This window comes from Aulonocara stuartgranti (assembly GCF_965226115.1).
Source record: "Aulonocara stuartgranti genome assembly, chromosome: 19".
NCBI lineage: Eukaryota > Metazoa > Chordata > Actinopteri > Cichliformes > Cichlidae > Aulonocara > Aulonocara stuartgranti.
Genome location: NC_138955.1, coordinates 25,514,856 through 25,533,198, shown reverse-complemented (window position 1 = coordinate 25,533,198; position 18,343 = coordinate 25,514,856). Strand labels below are relative to the sequence as shown.

General features: G+C 42.5%; 1 protein-coding gene across 1 annotated transcript in view; it reads left to right on the top strand.

Annotated features, from left to right (window-relative positions):
* syne2b (spectrin repeat containing, nuclear envelope 2b) overlaps positions 1 to 18,343 on the top strand; it is a gene marked incomplete at its 5' end in the record, with an annotated part of 145,516 nt that overhangs the window by 25,595 nt on the left and 101,578 nt on the right. Inside the window, 27 exons of the mRNA XM_082515097.1 lie at positions 330 to 470; positions 587 to 688; positions 828 to 1,004; positions 1,098 to 1,256; positions 1,364 to 2,137; positions 2,510 to 4,738; positions 4,981 to 5,115; positions 6,140 to 6,327; positions 6,528 to 6,609; positions 6,801 to 6,901; positions 7,017 to 7,137; positions 7,278 to 7,577; positions 8,086 to 8,681; positions 8,830 to 8,985; positions 9,218 to 9,368; positions 9,562 to 9,720; positions 10,118 to 10,285; positions 10,433 to 10,534; positions 10,664 to 10,864; positions 10,965 to 11,172; positions 11,600 to 11,712; positions 11,796 to 11,998; positions 12,122 to 12,229; positions 12,501 to 12,780; positions 12,925 to 13,254; positions 13,383 to 13,712; positions 13,885 to 14,184. Of these exons, the coding sequence (XP_082371223.1) occupies positions 330 to 470; positions 587 to 688; positions 828 to 1,004; positions 1,098 to 1,256; positions 1,364 to 2,137; positions 2,510 to 4,738; positions 4,981 to 5,115; positions 6,140 to 6,327; positions 6,528 to 6,609; positions 6,801 to 6,901; positions 7,017 to 7,137; positions 7,278 to 7,577; positions 8,086 to 8,681; positions 8,830 to 8,985; positions 9,218 to 9,368; positions 9,562 to 9,720; positions 10,118 to 10,285; positions 10,433 to 10,534; positions 10,664 to 10,864; positions 10,965 to 11,172; positions 11,600 to 11,712; positions 11,796 to 11,998; positions 12,122 to 12,229; positions 12,501 to 12,780; positions 12,925 to 13,254; positions 13,383 to 13,712; positions 13,885 to 14,184 (7,914 nt within the window). The remainder of the gene's footprint in view (positions 1 to 329; positions 471 to 586; positions 689 to 827; positions 1,005 to 1,097; positions 1,257 to 1,363; positions 2,138 to 2,509; positions 4,739 to 4,980; positions 5,116 to 6,139; positions 6,328 to 6,527; positions 6,610 to 6,800; positions 6,902 to 7,016; positions 7,138 to 7,277; positions 7,578 to 8,085; positions 8,682 to 8,829; positions 8,986 to 9,217; positions 9,369 to 9,561; positions 9,721 to 10,117; positions 10,286 to 10,432; positions 10,535 to 10,663; positions 10,865 to 10,964; positions 11,173 to 11,599; positions 11,713 to 11,795; positions 11,999 to 12,121; positions 12,230 to 12,500; positions 12,781 to 12,924; positions 13,255 to 13,382; positions 13,713 to 13,884; positions 14,185 to 18,343) is intronic.

Here is an 18,343-nt window from a genome sequence, read left to right as displayed (position 1 = left end):
AAAACAGTGCTCCACCTTTACCTATTGTATGAAAGTAGCTGGAATTATAGTCTTTGAGTACAGTGCAATGTCATTCTTATATCTGGAGTTGCACGTTGAACAAGTGTTGTCAATTTCATAAAGTTCTTGTTTACTGTATGTTAATCTACTGTGGACACAACACAGTTTGAAGTTTCCATCTCTTTTCACTTATGTTAATTTCATAATTACACAGTAGATTAACATACAGTAAACAAGAATTTTATGAAATTCTGCTGCTAATGTTTACATCATTGAATTATTAATAAATTATCTTTGTTATTTAACATGTTTATTTGTGTTTTTTCCAGGAAAACATTGGTGAGCCAATTGAAGTTACCCATGTAAACCCAGAGGAAATCAGAGCTTTGATCAGAGAGGGCACACTGATTCTCAAAGAGCCTCTGGACGTTATGGCGGGTCCTTTACGCACCTACAGGAAAAGATTACAGGTAGGACCAACGGCATCACTAGCAAGTCATTGCACTTTTTCAGCTCTAATGATTATTTTTGATTTAAATGACCAAATTAAATCTTTCTAAATTATTGCTCAATTTCTGCTCTTCAGTTTATAATGAGGAAGATTAAAGACATGGATCTGGATGCTTTGGCTTCTGCCCCAGAATGCCCAGCAGATCAGTTACAGAAACTGAAGCTTGCAGTACCAGAAGTATGAACGATTTCTCTTCTTTTAAAAGAACTATTATGATTGTGGTCATGAAGATTAAAATGATTATATCTGTTCTTTTTAAAAAAAAATCAAAGTAAGTCTATCTGTCCTTTGCTATCTTTTCTTTAATTGTCACCAGGTTATGCAGACATTATCTGAGGCAGAAAAGGTTTGTGTAGAGCTGCAACACAGTGTGTCTGGGCTGGACAGTCGATTGGCTGAACTTCTACATTGGGAGACTGAAGCCAGGGAGCTCTACCACCTGCTGAGGGCCACCGATCGGCAACAAAAACAGGTCCAGACCTCACAAGCCAGGGTGAGATGAATCACTGCATAGCAGTGTTGGCTTTTAAATCCTTTCATAAAGAAACATTTATGATTATTTAAAACTAACATTTTTATTTTCCAGGTCACTATTTCCCGTGGTCTACAGCTCGAAGGTCAGGTAGTCACAGAGGAGCAAGACCTGCAGGTGATCGTATCAACAAATCAGAAGAGCTCTCCCATCCACTACCTCCATGCCTCTGCTATGCAGGATCGAGTGCGAGCTGCTGTTGCTCAGTCACAGGCCAGTTGGGGTTTTTTTGTGAAGTAACCTTGTTAGACATGTTCTGACCAGACAAAACAGTATAATTGAAAGTACTTTATTTCTAAGATGCATGATGTCACTTTTAGGAAGCAGTTGGTATGCTAAGCAGCCTGGGTGCCAGACGAGACAGAAGCAGAAGTCCTCCAGCAGGACCTCCTTCAAAAGTCTTTATTCAAGATAAAGCAGTGCTTCAACATTTGAAACAGTTAGACACCAAGCATACAAAAACCTTTGTGCCAAAGATAGTGGTACAAGATTACAAAGAAGAAAAGATGACTTCTCCTCCAATGCCATACACCTACGCAGAAGCTGTGAAGCAGACCAGAAGAAAGTCGCCACCAGAAAGTCAGTTTCAAGGCTGGCCAATGGCCACTGCACAAAAGACAACAGAGACTCCAGATCAAGGGCCACAGCAAGACCTACTCCAAGAGGGACTTAGAAGACAGGTGGAAATTAAACTGGGACAGAAAGAACAGGAAGAAATAAAGGAGGAGTATCTTCTACAAGAAGTTCAGCAGCAGGAGTTGTTCCCAGTGCAACCACAACCAAGTCAGCCCAAGCAGGAGCAACAACAGGTACAACAGCAACAAGTTCAACAGCATGTGGTAATTAATATACAAGCTGAACAACAAGTTAAACAAAGACCAGAATCCAAAGACCAGACTCCACTTCAGGAACCAGCTGTAAAGAAAAAGGTTCTAAGTTCCCAAGAGCTCCAAAGCAGAAAAGCTCAAGGCATGAAGAACCGGCCATGGCTTCAGAAACCAGCTTTTCCAGAGCAGAAAACTCCAAGTCAAGAGCAGGATTTGACTCAAGATCTAGTTCAAACTAGACAGACACAAGCAGTCGGATCAGTTCAGGTAATTTCCCAAAATGTAGCAACCACCAGGCTACAGTATGAGGCCCATGCAAAACTGACTAAGCAGCCACAACAACAACAAAAAGTGGAACAGAAGCAAACACAGCAAACTGAAAATCTAGAGCATCAGCAACAAGACAAACTGCTACATCAACAACAGCAAAAAGAGCAGCATCAGCAAAAACAACAGCAAAAACAACAACCACAAGAAACTGTAAAACAAGCACAACAAGAATCAAATACCAAAAATAAATCACATGCTGTAACTTTGAGTCAACCTCAACCACAAAGAAAGGCCCCAAATCAATCACAAACCAATACTATGGTTCAGTCCCACATTACTACAGATACACAGCAACCATGTGTTCCTCAGTCCCATGACTCTGTGAAGAAACAGTCATCAACCAAGCCACAGACCCAACAACAGCTCCAGCTACAGGATCAGGCTCTGGTTCAACCAGCTGGTCCTCAGCCATCTAAGCAGCCACAGGTACTACCCCATGACGAATCTGTAGCTCAAGTCCCAATATGGGCTCAGATCAGACAGCCTTCCAGTGTTCAGGCTCCACTGCAAGGCCCAATTCAGCTTCCTGTACCATCTCACATTCAGCTTCGTAGTCATCCACAATCATGGGCCCCTGTCCGGCCCCCTTCCCCCAAGCCACCAACCCAGGCTCAGCCTCCAATGCATACTCAGTCAACAAACATGGACCAAACCCATGCAAAATCAATGAATGATCATGAAATTCACCCTCAGCCCAAGGTCCAACCTCAAACACACCCTCAGCCTAAGACCCAAGTTCAAATCTATGCTGATCAGTCTGAGACCCATCCCAAGTCAATGCCCTACCCACATGCCCATGCTCATGCCCATGTTCCAACTAATGTTCAGCCAATGGCCAGGCTAAGTCAGGCCCAACCATTGACTCAACATCCAACCCAAGCCCAACCTATACTCCACCTTCAGGGTCATTCTTTGACTGATCCTATGACTCAGTATCCAACACATGCACAGGCACTGGTCCAGCAACAAGGCCATATTTCACAGGGGCACTTTCAAGCTTATACTCAAGTCATATCCTCAGTCACCCAGTCTATCCAGCATCCACAGGCTACAGTGCAACCTCAGTTATACTCCCAGGGTTATGCCCAAGCTCAGTCCACATCTCAGCAGTGGACAGATAAACAAGAAACACAAAATCAAGCATTTCCCCAGCAGAGTCACCCTATCCCGCAACCATATCCTCAGCAAATGGGCCAAGCAACACATTCTCAGGCTTATCCTACAGTTCAGACTCTATCACAGTGGGCCCAGCAAACGCCTCAGATTGCCCACCATAGGGTTTCTCATATGGGGCCATCATATACTCAACCGCAAATGCATCCTCAAGCTCAACCCCAACCCTGGACTCAAACACAGCAGCAAATTGGGCCCCATAGTTCCATGCATCAACACACCCAGATGAGAGCTTCTAACTTAGTTCAGCCACAACAAGGCCAAGTTCAGCAACAGACTTGGGTTCAAGCACCACTGCAAGTGCCATCTCAGTCTTATCAGCAGCCTCAGTCTCAGCAGTATGTACAGGTCCAGCATCAACCCCAAGCTCAACATCACTCTCCATCTCAGATTCAAACACAGATATCTCTCCAGTCACAACCATCACATCCAGCCTATCCTCAGCTTCCTTCACAGCCCCAGCAACAAACTTTGCAGGCCCAGTCCCAAACACACGTCCAGGCACAGCCATTAGTTCAAGAAAAGTCCTTTGCCAGGACTCAGGGGACTCAATCTAATATTCAATCCCAGCAATCAACTTCTCAGCCCAAGCATCAGCCCCAACTTCAGCTACAACCAACGATTCAGTCACAAACTCAATTAAAAGGTAACTCACCTCTACAGCCCAGACCTCTACAGCCAAAACAGGATGTTGAAATGACACCTCAACTAATAGTTCAGTCACCAATTAAACACATACCTGGATCACTGCCACAGCCCAAACCCGAATCTCAATTGCCACCACAGGCTCAGTCACTAACTAAAGTTAATGTTGAATCACCCCCTCAACCCAAGGTGCAAGCCCAACCTCAATTACAACCTACAGTTCAATCACCAACTCAGCCCAAAGTTCAGTCACCAGTCCAACCCAAAGTCCAACCAGTGTTCCAACCCAAATCTCAGGCACAGTTATCCCCACAGCACCATCCTCAGTTTCCGGTGTCATTGCCTCCCACGGCCCAAACAGTGCCACAGTCCAAGACTCAATCTCCCACACAGGCAAGACCTCAGACTCAACCACTTGACCCACCAAAGACTGAAACCCAGTCTCCTTTGAAACAGAAAATTCAACACTCCCAGACTATTCTCGTCTCTGAGATCGATGTGTTGCTTCAAACCCAGGCTGAGTCACCAGATCTTAATATCAAACCTCCTGCTCTGGCTCAAGCACCTCCCCAGGCCTACACAGAGGCCTACACTAAGGCACAGGCTTTAGCTAGAAATGGCTTTGAGGAGGCCAAACACTGCCTGCAGGCGCACATCCTGGAAGCTATCAACATCTTCAAAGACAGGCGTGTATCAGCTGAGCAAGCTTCAGTAAAGGAGGTAAGTTTAACCATTGGCAATGACTTCTGCACATTTCATATTTAGTGAATATTCATGATTGATAAGTTTTATTTGACAATTTTTGCGAATTTACAAGTCTGTTTACCTACCCTACATTTATAGCCACATTGTTTGATGTCTTAAATAGAAAGTAGTTACTTTGCCTTAAAAAAACATCCAACAACATGAAATACAGTTTCTGTAGAGGAATCATAATGTAACTATTTTGTGTTTAAACACAGAAAACTCTGAGGACACTTGATCCAGAGTTGCTGGAGGAGTTCTTGCGAGCAGCTAATGGCATGGAGGCCTTTTGTACCCCCTCACAGCTCAGAGATATGGAGTTCTTCACCCAATCTGTCAGGACACAGTGGGAGGTGGGGATTTTGATTTTTATGAATAGTCAAATGTTCACTAGTTTTTTTAAAGACATCTCTCAGTTAATTGCATATGCATATTTAAACCACAAACTAAAACTGGCAATTATTTTATGCCTTTGAAGCCTGTTTTTAAAGGAATGTTAGCAAACTGACACAGATGTAAACAATTCAACATTATTAACCTTTTAGTCAATACTATATTCTATCATGTTTCCTTTTTCATATATATATATATATATTCATTGTATATATTATCTCCCAGGCCCTCAGAGCTGAGATCTCAGGCTTTTTGGAACAATTACAGTTTGAAGTAACAAGGAAAGACTTTAATGCAGCAGTCCTTCGGTGTGAGATGCACTTAAGCACCAGCTTAGAAAACCAAGCTCAGGTAGCTAAATGACCAAAGCTGAACTCTTGGCAGGGGTGCTTCAAAGGATGGGTATTCAGCCAGTTTTCTCTGCTCTGCTTGTCTAACTTTGTCTTTTCCATCTTCTTTGTATGCCTTCAAGGAAGCTTTCAGTGGGAAGGGTAATAGCAATACTTTATTCCAGCTGGTTTCTAAGAGAGTGCTGTTTTAGCTAGTTTTGTTTGGGTATGTTTACAGTTTCAGACACTTTTTATTATCTTAAGCTGAAAACGACAAACAACACCATCATTATCAGGACCTTAAAACAATGAATTAAATGAAAATATGTGCTAATGAAGATGAAATCACATCTTCTCTGTAAGCTTAAAACAGCATTCTTTTATGAATTTGTGCAGCCCATCTGTTGCCGGCTGCCATCTGGGGTCTTGCTCAAGTGGTGCAATGTATCTGCCAAACCTTCTTTTATGATATAGGATGCTAATAAGCAGGTCACACATATAACTAATTTATAGTTGTATAAATATAATAAAAACACAAGAAAATAAATAAAAAGCTTAACAAAAAAAGAAGATTTGGCTCAATGGATCACCTGAAGTCAAAGCAGCTCTGCAATGCCTTTGTGCTTACTGTTTTCACATTAAAATCATTCAACAGGCTTGCTTCTCAGCAGACTTTGCTGAAGCAGAACAGCACCTGCAGGCACTGAAAGAGTTGTGTGACACCCTAAGCCCGGAGGATGCTCACCGCTTGGCTCAGACGCAGCTGAGGGAGTGTGAAAAGAGGCTGGCTGCCATCCAGCATCAGTTCAGTGGAGATCAAGACACACCACTCCCTGAATCTAGGTGAGGCTTTCCATAGAGGTTTCAAAACAGCAACGACTTGGCATGCAATCTTCAAAACAACCGTTTTTATTCCTTATTTAATTCTTAATACTGAGTAAAACGTTTGGTTGTGCATGATTTATGTTGCAGATATTGTATTAAGTTACATTTACATTTATTCAAAATATAGTTTGAAGTTTAAATCAATTTCAATTCTGTAGGATTCCTGTTGCCTTCACTGAGGATTCCAACACACAGAAGGAGCCTACCAAACCAAGTGACAAACCTCAGGCCTTAGCTGAGGTATGATTCACTATTATTAAAAATTCTTATTAAAAAGATTCTCTCTATAGATTTAAACAGTCACAGCTCCTTTAACACATTTTAAGCAAGAAGAAATACAGACCAGTCTTTGAATTTAAATCCTGAAGCCGATACTGGGCGTGTGCAGATGTGTCTGAAATAATCGTTAACATCCTGTTGCTTTTTTCCAGGTGACCCAGGTGACAGTGAAGACAGTTGCTGTGGAGAGAAGGGAGACTGAAAAGCAGATGTCTTTGGAGGAGGAAGTAACCAAAAAGGAAGCTTTAGAAAGGTGAAATTTAGCTGTCTTGTGTTTTATAATCAAAGGCAACGTACAAATCAAAAAACAGGTTGGATGGTTTTATATTTAATCCTTAAATTTAGTTATTTTTGGTTTAACTCTCCAGATATGAGAATGCTAAGAGGGCTCTGCAAGCCCAACTAGCTAAAAATGAACAGAGCATCAAGGACGTCCCCTCTGACTCAGTCTCTCTGAAAGGCCTGCATACACGGCTCCAGGAAATACAGGTACAATGATGTTATAAATACCACTCTATCAGAAACAAACTGGACTGAAATATAAATGACATGCTATAAGAACCTTTGAGCAAAATGACTCAATCCCCACAACCGGCCAGTAAACTTGAGTTAAATTCCTTTCTTCCTAGTTCTTGAGACAAGAGACTGAGTGTCTTTGGTCTGAGTATGCAAACCAGTGCTCTCAGTGTTCCCAGCTGAGTGGAAACACTTCTCTGGAGCAGGAGAAAGCAGAGCTGCAGGAGCAGTGGCGCACTCAGCAGTCCAACCTTCAGAGGAGAGGCAGCTCGCTGGGCTCTGCACTCAGGCAGATTGACTCCACTGAGAATCACATGGTGGACTTCACCGACCGCCTGGACCGTTATCTGAGACAGCCCAAAGACATCACTGGCTTCACACTGGCCAACACTAACATTCTGAAAGATATAAAGGTCTGCTGTTAGCCATACACAATTTTGTTTTGTTTAATTTTGTCAGTCTGACACACAAATATTGTCTAAGCACATGTGTTAACACCTATATGAAGCCTGGATTCATATAGTCAAAGAAGTCTTTGCAGAGATCAGCACATTTTAAAATTTCACATGGCTGGAAAAAACATACTGGTCAATAACTGGATGATTGAAAACAAGCTGAATGCATCTTGTACACATAAACAAGCTACTGATTTAGCATAAATCGTACAATTTGGTGTTTAATATTTATTATGTGTTGGATTTCCTAGTCCCCTGTATCATCAACTCCTAAACACCACAGTACAGATAGATATTAGACATCAGTGATGCTGGCCTTTATAAGATAAATCCAATAAATGCAAATTCTTAGAGATATAAGAATGGTTTTTTTTTTAAAAAGAAAAAGAAAAAAAAGATGTAATGTAAGATCTCACTTCTATAGGCATCTCACCTCACACTACACCTTGTGTGTTTTTTGCTAAAGGAACTGGATGACAACATACAGAGTGAACTGGACCAGTTGTCCCGTCTGGACCCTGAATCCAGCGACTTGGATCCCAGAGAACGCTTCCCTCTGTCCCGTGAGTTTGAGGCTCACAAAACCAGCTTGGATCAACTCCGGCAGCAAGTCCGGAAGAGCGAAGCAGCTGCCCGTGCCCTCGACCGATTTCTTATGTCGCTGCGCACTGTGGATGAGGATATCTCAAGTATCCCAGGTCCACCCTGTAGTGACGCTGTGGTGCTGCAGGAATGCCGCTCCAAGTTGACTCTGATAAGGCAGAGCATAGACAGTTTGAAAGAGAAGGCACCTCAGCTGGATCTACTCTTGCAGGGAGCTCGGCTCACAGTCACAAGGGATGGTATCCCAGCCTCCTGCCTCGATATGGTGAATGTCCTGGTGAGAAGGCTGGACGAGAGTGACAGTGGGCTGGTCAGCCAGCAGAAGGTCCTTCAGAAGGAGACCCAAAGCAAAACCCTGGGCCTGAGGAAGAGGACGATGCTGGGGGAGATGAAGAAGCTGCAGGATACGATTGAAGCGCAAGGCCTCAAAGAGCCCACCATGCCTGCGTTGCAGCACAGGTTTGTCCCTTTAGTGCGATAGTGCTTCTGCTATCCTGAAGCAGTTTTGATATGTGAAAATGGGAAACTACATGTAGTCCCAGAATGTACCGTTTAGATTTTGCAATATATTTGCAGAATTAAAATCTGAATTTGTTGCACTTTCCAGGCTTCGTGCCCTCTTGGATTTAGAAGGCCAGCTGCAGGCTCAGAACTGTGAGCTTCAGAGCCTCCGTGAAGTCCAAGAGAAGCAGGGAGGAGGAGAAAATCTCCTTCAGGAGCTGGAAGCTCAGTGGAAGGAGACTCAGCAGGCTTTTTCTGACAGGTAACGTCGGCACAAGAACCTTAAATTAAGACTCTGTCTAGAAAGGTGCTATATAAATAAAATTTTATTTATTTATTTATTCTTTAAGCCATTAATGAGCAACACTGACTTATATGCTGTCCTCAACTGCTAGAAATGAATGCATTTAAGTTCAAGTAAACTTTTATTATGTTTCTCTATACACTGCAATCCGAATGCTCAAATCTTCCTTGGTATTTTCTCACTCTTGCAGAAGGAAGCAGTACAGCACACTGCTGGAGCTTCTGAAGAAGTTCCAGACCTGCCGGAGTCTCCTGAGCAGCACCATCCAGAAAGCAGAGCAGGCAATCAGCGATAAGGCATCCTACATGGGGAAAGACAACCTACAGAGGAGTATGGCAAAGGTAGGTGTATTTGCATTGTCTTTCAATATATTCTGACTCTTGTATTGGTTTCCTAAAACAGCTTAAGGGCATTTGTTACTGTATGCACTAAAAGGAATGAACCAGCAGATGGCAGACACTTTCTAAATATCAGATTGGTGTGCTCGGTGCGCACTTACAAGTGCTGTATGTTAACACGTGTACATTTGTTCAGGTCTGTGATATTAAGGAGGAGCTGGCTGGTCTTGCGGGGCCGATGGAAGAGATGAGAAGTGTTTGCAAACAGCTGCAGACTGAACTGAAGAAGTTTCCAGACTGCAGTGAATCTCCATTTGAAGCAGAGGCTGACACGCTGATGGACAGCTGGCTGGACGTATGCATCTATGCACTGACACTTACAGATGTTGTTCTTGTAAACAAACAGAGGAGTTCTACTAAAACTGTACATTAAGCGTGCTGGGAAGGAGACTGATCAGACTCACTGACACTGACATCTTAGTATCTGAGTTAAAAATTATACCTTCACAAGCTTGTTGGATTTTTTAACATCCTCAGTAAATGGCAGCATTTTCACTGGGTGTCAGTCTGACATTGATCCAGTGTTTCGTGTCTCCAGAACAGCTCTGTCTGTGACAAATATTAGAAGTACAACTCAAAGTTGAACAGAGAAACTAAAGTCGTAGTTGGATCGTGGTTGGAATATTTCTATTTATATATTTCTATATTGCTCGCCTTAACTAAATTTTAGTGATCTTTTGGTGCCCCTGCAGGTGACAGAGAAGACAGATGCCTACATGGATAACCTACGAGTGGGCCTGGAGCTGTGGGAGAAGCAGCTGATGCTGGGAGGAGAGGTGGACAGCTGGGCCGGGGCCAAACTCGCCCTGTTTGCAGAGAGCCATGCTTTCTACAATGAGCAACAAGTACTCACCATGAAGGTACTGAAGTAAAACCTGATATTTTTAACTGTTCTTCAATCATTTTTCTAATCGATTTTAAGTATCTGTTAATTTGAAATAATTCCAGTTTCACTTTTTGTGATTTTTTTTTTTTGTCTGTACATTTGTGTATTTTGTTGTGTTCAGGATGAAATCCAGGCCAATGAGGAGAACATCACTCATTTTCACAAGAAGTCTATTGAGATCCAGGAGATGCTGCAAAGTCAGGAAGCTCCACTGGAGCTACAGGTGAGATGAAACAGAGACTTTTACAACACCATTTCATTTTATGTAGTTATTCATGCGTAAACTTTTTTAAAGAATTATTATTTCCCCTGTACCGTGCTTCTCTTCTCATCATTCCTCTGTTCCGTGTAGGTAATGGAAACCCAGCTGAGAAAGAGACTGGAGCAGGTGAAGGAACTGTTTACCGACTGCACAGATGTCTTTGAGGAGCTAATCGCTGTGAAGAAGCATCTAGCCGAGAAGGTAGAGGATTGTCAGACAGCGGTAGAGAACATCCAGAGTCGTATCAATGAGACTAATGCTTCAGGTCCAAATGTGGAAGCCCAGATACAGGTATGCAGCTGTTGACAGAGATGGACAGCATGGTGCTCCTATACTAGTGAGATTCTCCTGAATGATCACCACTTATAATGTTTTGTGTCTCACGCTGCAGGATCTGTGCAACGACCTGGAGTCTCAGGAAGAGCAGGCTGAGGCCGTGTTGAAGGAGGTGGGATTGGTTTCCAGTGTGGCCAGCCCTCAGGTGCTTGAGGCACTCTCTGTTGACTGCAGCAGGCTAACAGAGGCAATCTCGCGCACCAAAGACATGATCCAGCTGAAGAGAGAGGAGAGGGACAAAGGCCTGCTCAAGGTTATCGGAGGTTAGTATTGAAAATGTGCTTTTAATCAGTTGCTTATCAGAGGTCTGGCAAAAAGCATTGAATTAGGAAATACAGAGAGAAGACAAGCATCAATCACATATAGGCACAACATAAGTACAACAAATGAAAATGAAACGTGCTTTTAAAAATGGTTCAAAAATTAAAGCAGATTAAATAAAAGACTTTTGGCTATTAAGGAAAGATTAACAGGATAACAGGCCTGATACTGTCAGCGTAACTTTTTCTGGCAACCACTGGACACTAACATCACTCAGACCGGGATCTCCACGTGTCTGATCAACAAGCAGGATATTGTCTTTGTTTCTCTTTATATTTGACTCAGATATTAGAAGGCAGGGACATGTTTTGGTCTCAGTATTCCTTAATTCAATTGTGTGTATGAATAATTTTAAAAAAATGTTCCCAGATGAGAAGCAGTCATTCGAAGAATGGTTCCAGGACTTGCAGCTAGCCGTCAATGAGTGCTTCGAGAACCCTGAGAGTAGAACAGATGTGGAGACGTTTTTGCAAAGACTGGCTGTAAGTTGATGGATAATTTTAAAGTTAGATAGATGCTATAGATGCTTATATGACAGATGGATGTTCATGTTTTCTTTCATCAGAGTTTCTTAAAGTCCAAGGATGCAGAGAGACGTCTTGACCAGCTGAAAGATCAGCTGGAGAGAGGCAGGGAGCAGGTTCCACCTCAGCAGCTCTCTGAGTTTACTGGGTGGATGCAGGAGCAGCAAGAGGAAGTGGTTACGTTCAGAACCCACTGCCAAAACCGGCAGAAACAAATGGAGTCACTGCTCAGCGACTTGGACAGGTCATTCCTGCTTCTGCTAATATAATAGCTATACTGTTAAACAACACATAAAACATTTTTTTGAGCATTTCCACAAACAGAATGTGTTTGTTTTAAGGTTTTTTTTTCTTTTTTAAAATATAGTCTGCAGAAGCACCATGACAGCCTTCGTCAGTGGCTTCAGAACAAAGAAAAACAGTCTGTGGTGTCTGAGAAAGTCAAACAACTTCTGAAAGACCTTCAGGATGAGAGGTGATCCTCAACATTCATAAAACCAGAACCAGAAATATTCCATCGCACGAGCAGTAAAGTTTGCTGACTTCCAAGATATGCACATCTCTCTAATTTTTATAGTTGTTTCATGTTAACGGAAAGAGTCAGAATAGAATAGAATTAAGCACGACATAGACCTAAACCTGTCTATTACAGAAAAATTTGGATGCATAATATGTTGCGTGAGGACGTTATCCCTTCTATTTCTTTTGTATGCCGTCTTACTTGTCTTTGTCTGTCCATGCAACAGTGGAAGAGCCGAGACCCTCAGTGAGCTGCTGGCATCAATACGCAGACAAGGTGTCAGATCTGAGAGCCTCCTGAAGGACGCTGATAACTTGATACAGCGCTACAGAAACCTGGAGGGCAGGATGCTGAATCAGGCTGAGGCCCAGAGTGTGTTGGATGGAGAATACAATGTGTTTAATACTCAGGCAGAGAGCACCAGGACTTGGATCAGTGAACTATCACAGCCTCTCACCACTCCAGACAGAGACACCAACATGGAGGAGATGAAGTCCAAAGCACAAGTTAGTGAAAGTGGTGTCTAATCTAATAAAGCTTTCTTCTGGGAATATTTTGGTGTATTGTTAGCTCATCTCTTAAAGTATTAAAATAATGATATTCTGTCTGGAGTTAAAAATGTCGGACACGTTTTATGATTTTGTCACCAGGCCATCCTTAGCTGCAAACCTGAGGGAGACTTTAAAGTGAGCAGCTTGAGACGACAAAGCGGAAGCCTGTGTGAGAAGGAAGGCCTGGACGAGTCCAGGAAACAAAGTGTCCAGCTGCTAGTTAGAGACACAGAGAAACAGTGGACAACAGCCCTGCAGGCTGCTCAGGAGGCTCTCAGAAAGGCAGAGATGCAAGCCATTTTAGAAAAAGACGTTGAAGCTTTCCAAACCCACAATGAAAGTGTCCAGTCCTGGATCAGAGACCAGGACCAGAACCTCAAGTCTATCTGTGGCCATGTGCAAGTTGAAGAAAAGCTTCAGGCAGCACAAGTGAGTGTAAATTGACATGTAGATGAGTTTGGTAAGGGTGGGTTGTAGTTTATAGAATCACTTCTACGGGCTTGTCTTTCAAGGATCAAAACAAAGTGGTTACCTAACAGGGTATCTCTTCTCTTAAGGCTTTTCTGAGCTCCAAGCCTAATGGAGAGTCAAAGCTCCAAGAGCTTAAGCAACTGTGCCAGAGTCTATGTGACAACCACAGTTTGGATGAGAGCAGGAAACTAAAGCTTCATGATGCAGTCAAACACACAGAACAGGAGTGGAGGAAAGCCTTGCAGGGTGCTGAAGAGGCTCTCAAACAGGCAGAGACTGAAGAGGCCACTAAAAGAGATTTTGATGCTTTCAAAACCCAAAGTGAAACAATCCAATCCTGGATCAAAGAGCAGAAGCAGAAACTGCTGTCCCTCAGTAGTCATATGCACTTTGAAGAAAGGTCCGAGATAGTACAGGTGAGTTTACAAGTTGGGACCTAACTTCAAAATATATTATAGAAACTGATGAAATTTGTAAAATTTATAAAACTGATATATGCTCATACTGTAGATCTCTACTGCAGTTTTTAATTGCAGTTTGTAACAGGAATTCTTACTTTGATTTATTTGATTGTGTTGTTGCCTTCAGGCTGTCATGACTTCCAAACCTGAGGGAGAGTCCCAGTTGCTTGACCTGAAGAGACGGGGTGAGAATCTGAGCAAGCTCTTGGAAGACAGTAGGAAACTAGAGGTTCAGCAGCTAGTAACAGTCACAGAGCAGCAGTGGACAACAGTTCAACAGGCTGCCAATCAAGCAGAAGTCAGGAGTCTTTCTGATGACTTTGACGTCCAGAGTAAAAACACAGAGATGTGGATCAAAGAGAAGCAACAGAAGCTACAGGCTGTGGGCAGTCACACAAGAGCTGAAGAGAGATGCCACACAGCACAGGTTTGTTTCAATATAACTACATAAGTAGGGTACAGAAGTAGCACTGTTTTTCAATTTTTATCAGTGACTTCAACAAGACATCTAGATTGATCATGTCTTGAAATTACAGTGAAAACTAAAGTCACCATTCTGTTCTGAACAATAACAAATGATTCCAACAGGATACATCATAAACGTCAAGTAAGCCAGTTCTGACAATTGTTGTTTTACCGAGTTTCAAAAGAGTGAATCAATCATTGATCAGGCATAGTATTATGATCATTGGTCCCCCTTTTGTTGCCAAGACAGCCCTGACTCATTGAGGCATGGCGTTCAAAAGACTCCTGTAGGTGTGCTGTGGTAAATAATAATGGATTGCATTTATATAGCGCTTTTCGGGGCCCTGGGGGCAGACTGACAGAAGCAAGGCTGCCATATCGTGCCATCGGCCCCTCACCAGTAAGCGGTAGGTGAAGTGTCTTGCCCAAGGACGTTCTCCTTAAATTGCTGGCTGTCTGAGTGGTGTCCCAGAAACGATGTGGGCTTCATAGATAATTGGCAAACCTTCTGGAGGAAACCTGGTCTTGTTAGGAGAGACGGCATCCATCCCACTTTGGATGGAGCAGCTCTCATTTCTAGAAATATGGACAAATTTATTAAACCCCCCAAAATATGACTATCCAGAGTTGGGACCAGGAAGCAGAGTTGCAGTCTTACACGCTTCTCTGCAGCTTCTCTCCTCCTGCTACCCCCCCAAAAACCCATCTCCATAGAGACTGTGTCAGCTTCCAAAAAGACAAAAAACAAACTAAAAACCAGCAACAAACAACTTAAACATAAACAATCACAAAGAAAGAACAATACAGTATCCACATCTGAACCAAAGAGTAAAACAGTGAAATGTGGATTATTAAATATTAGGTCTCTCTCCTCCAAGTCTCTGTTAGTACATGACTTAATAATTGATCAACAAATTGATTTACTCTGCCTTACAGAAACCTGGTTGCAGCAGGATGATTATGTTAGTTTAAATGAATCAACACCCCCGAGCCATTCTAACTACCAGAAATCTCGAAGCACAGGCCGAGGGGGCGGTGTGGCAGCAATTTTTCACACCAGCCTATTAATTAATGAAAGACCAAGACAGACTTTTAATTCATTTGAAAGCCTGATGCTTAACATTGTCCACCCCAGCTGTGAAACTCAGAAACCAGTCTTACTTGTTATCATCTATCGTCCACCTGGGCCTTACACAGAGTTTCTGTCTGATTTCTCAGAGTTTTTATCTGATTTAGTTCTGAGCTCAGATAAAATAATTATTGTGGGTGATTTTAACATCCATGTAGATGCTAAAAATGACAGCCTCAACATGGCATTTAATCTGTTATTAGACTCAATTGGTTTCTCTCAAAATGTAAAAGAACCCACCCACCACTTTAATCACACTCTAGATCTTGTTTTAACATATGGCATCGAACCTGAACATTTAACAGTGTTTCCTGAAAACCCTCTCCTGTCTGATCATTTCCTGATAACATTTACTTTTACAATAATTGATTACACAGCGGTGAAGAGTAGACTTTATCAAAGTAGATGTCTTTCTGAAAGCACTGTAACTAAGTTTAAGAATATAATCCACCCACTGTTATCATCTCCAATGCCCTGTACCAACACAGAGCAAAGCAGCTATCTGAACGCTACCCCAACAGAGGTCGATTATCTTGTTAATAATTTCACCTCCTCACTACGTACGACTCTGGATACTGTAGCTCCTGTGAAAACTAAGGCCTCAAATCAGAAGTACCTGACTCCGTGGTATAATTCTGAAACACGTACCCTAAAGCAGATGACTCGTAATCTGGAGAGGAAATGGCGTGTCACAAATCTAGAGGATCATCATTTAGCCTGGAGAAATAGTTTGCTGCTTTATAAGAAAGCCCTCCGCAAAGCCAGAACATCTTACTATTCATCACTGATTGAAGAAAATAAGAACAACCCCAGGTTTCTCTTCAGCACTGTAGCCAGGCTGACAAAAAGTCAGAGCTCTTTTGAGCCAACCATCCCTTTAACGTTAACTAGTAATGACTTCATGAACTTCTTCACAAATAAAATTTTTATCATTAGAGAAAAAATTACCAATAATCATCCCACAGATGTAATATTATCTACAGCTACTCTTAGTACCATTGATATTAAGTTAGACTCTTTTTCTCCAATTGATCTTTCTGAGTTAACTTCAATAATTACTTCCTCCAAACCATCAACGTGTCTTTTAGACCCCATTCCTACAAAACTGCTCAAAGAAGTCCTGCCATTAATTAATTCTTCGATCTTAAATATGATCAACCTATCTCTAATAATCGGCTATGTACCACAGGCCTTCAAGCTGGCTGTAGTTAAACCTTTACTCAAAAAGCCATCTCTAGACCCAGCAGTCTTAGCTAATTATAGGCCAATCTCCAACCTTCCTTTCATATCAAAAATCCTTGAAAGAGTAGTTGTCAAACAGCTAACAGATCATCTGCAGAGGAATGGTTTATTTGAAGAGTTTCAGTCAGGTTTCAGAGCTCAGCACAGCACAGAAACAGCTTTAGTGAAGGTTACAAATGATCTTCTTATGGCCTCTGACAGTGGACTCATCTCTGTGCTTGTCCTGCTAGACCTCAGTGCAGCGTTCGATACTGTTGATCATAATATCCTATTAGAGCGATTAGAACATGCTGTAGGTATTACAAGTACTGCGCTGCAGTGGTTTGTATCATATCTATCTAATAGACTCCAATTCGTGCATGTAAATGGAGAGTCCTCTTCACACACTGAGGTTAATTATGGAGTTCCACAGGGTTCAGTGCTAGGACCAATTCTGTTTACATTATACATGCTTCCCTTAGGCAGTATCATTAGAAGACATAGCATACATTTTCACTGCTATGCAGATGACACCCAGTCATATGATTGTTGGGTTTTTCTCTGTATCTATGAAGCGCCTTGAGGCGACTTTTGTTGTGATTTGGCGCTATATAAATAAAATTGAATTGAATTGAATTGAACGACCGAGACTGTCCGAGCCGGTTCGAGCCCCGGCTCGGACAGTCGGTTCGAGCCCCGACTGAGTCGGTTACAAGACGAACTTCCAATTCTTTGAGCCACGATCGCCCAAGCACCAATATGGCACCAAGATATTAGCAACAGATCCTTCAAGTCCTGTAAGATGTTGTGATCTGGGGAGTTTGGAGGCCAAGTCACCTCCAACATGTTGTGCTCCTCAAACCATTCCTAACCATTTTTGCTTTGTGGCAAGATGCATTATCCTGCTGAAAGAGGCCGCAGCCATCAGGGGATACTGTTTTGATGACAGATTGTAAATGGTCTGCCACAGTATTCAGCTAGGTGGTACATGGTAAAGTAACATCCACATGGATGGCAGAAACCAAGGTTTTCCAGCAGAAGATTTCCCAATCACACTGTTTTGGCAATCTTACCTTATTCCCACAGTGCATCCTGGTTCCCCCAGGTAAGCAATGCACACGCACTTAGACATCCATGTGATGTTATAGAGAATGTGAGTCATCAAGACCAGGACACCTTTTTCCATTGTTCCATGATCCAGTTCACATGCTCACGTGCCTTTTGTTGGTGCTTTGGGCTACGTCCACACTAGCCCGGATAGATTTGAAAACTGCGTTTTCGTCTGAAAACGCTCTGCATCCACACTAGCATTTTCAGTCGTTTTCACAGAGTTGTGCATCCACATAGAAACGTCCGAAAACGCTTACATTCCAGTACTGCGCATGCGTGAAGCGCAAGAAGATTCGTCCTGCCTCATTTCTGTCTGCCGTTTATTTACTTTCCAGCTCTTTGAAACGTGCGGCAAAATGTCGAGGAAAAGCACCGAGTTTTTTAAATGGACTAACAATGAGGTGGAGTTGTTGGTGCGAGTAACACAAAAGTACAAAGTTGCAAAAGCGAGTGAGAATTAAAGAATTTGAAGAAAAGTTATCTGAAGCAGGTACAAAGTGATATTAATCTTTAATAGGGCTGTCAAAATTGAGCGAAAACAAAACAACTGCTGTATAATGCCCTCTGCTATCTTCGGTCACATGACTGCATCACATCACTAAAATGCGTCATCGAAAGTCTCCGTTTTCGCTGTCCACACTGTGACGCTAACGCACCGTCT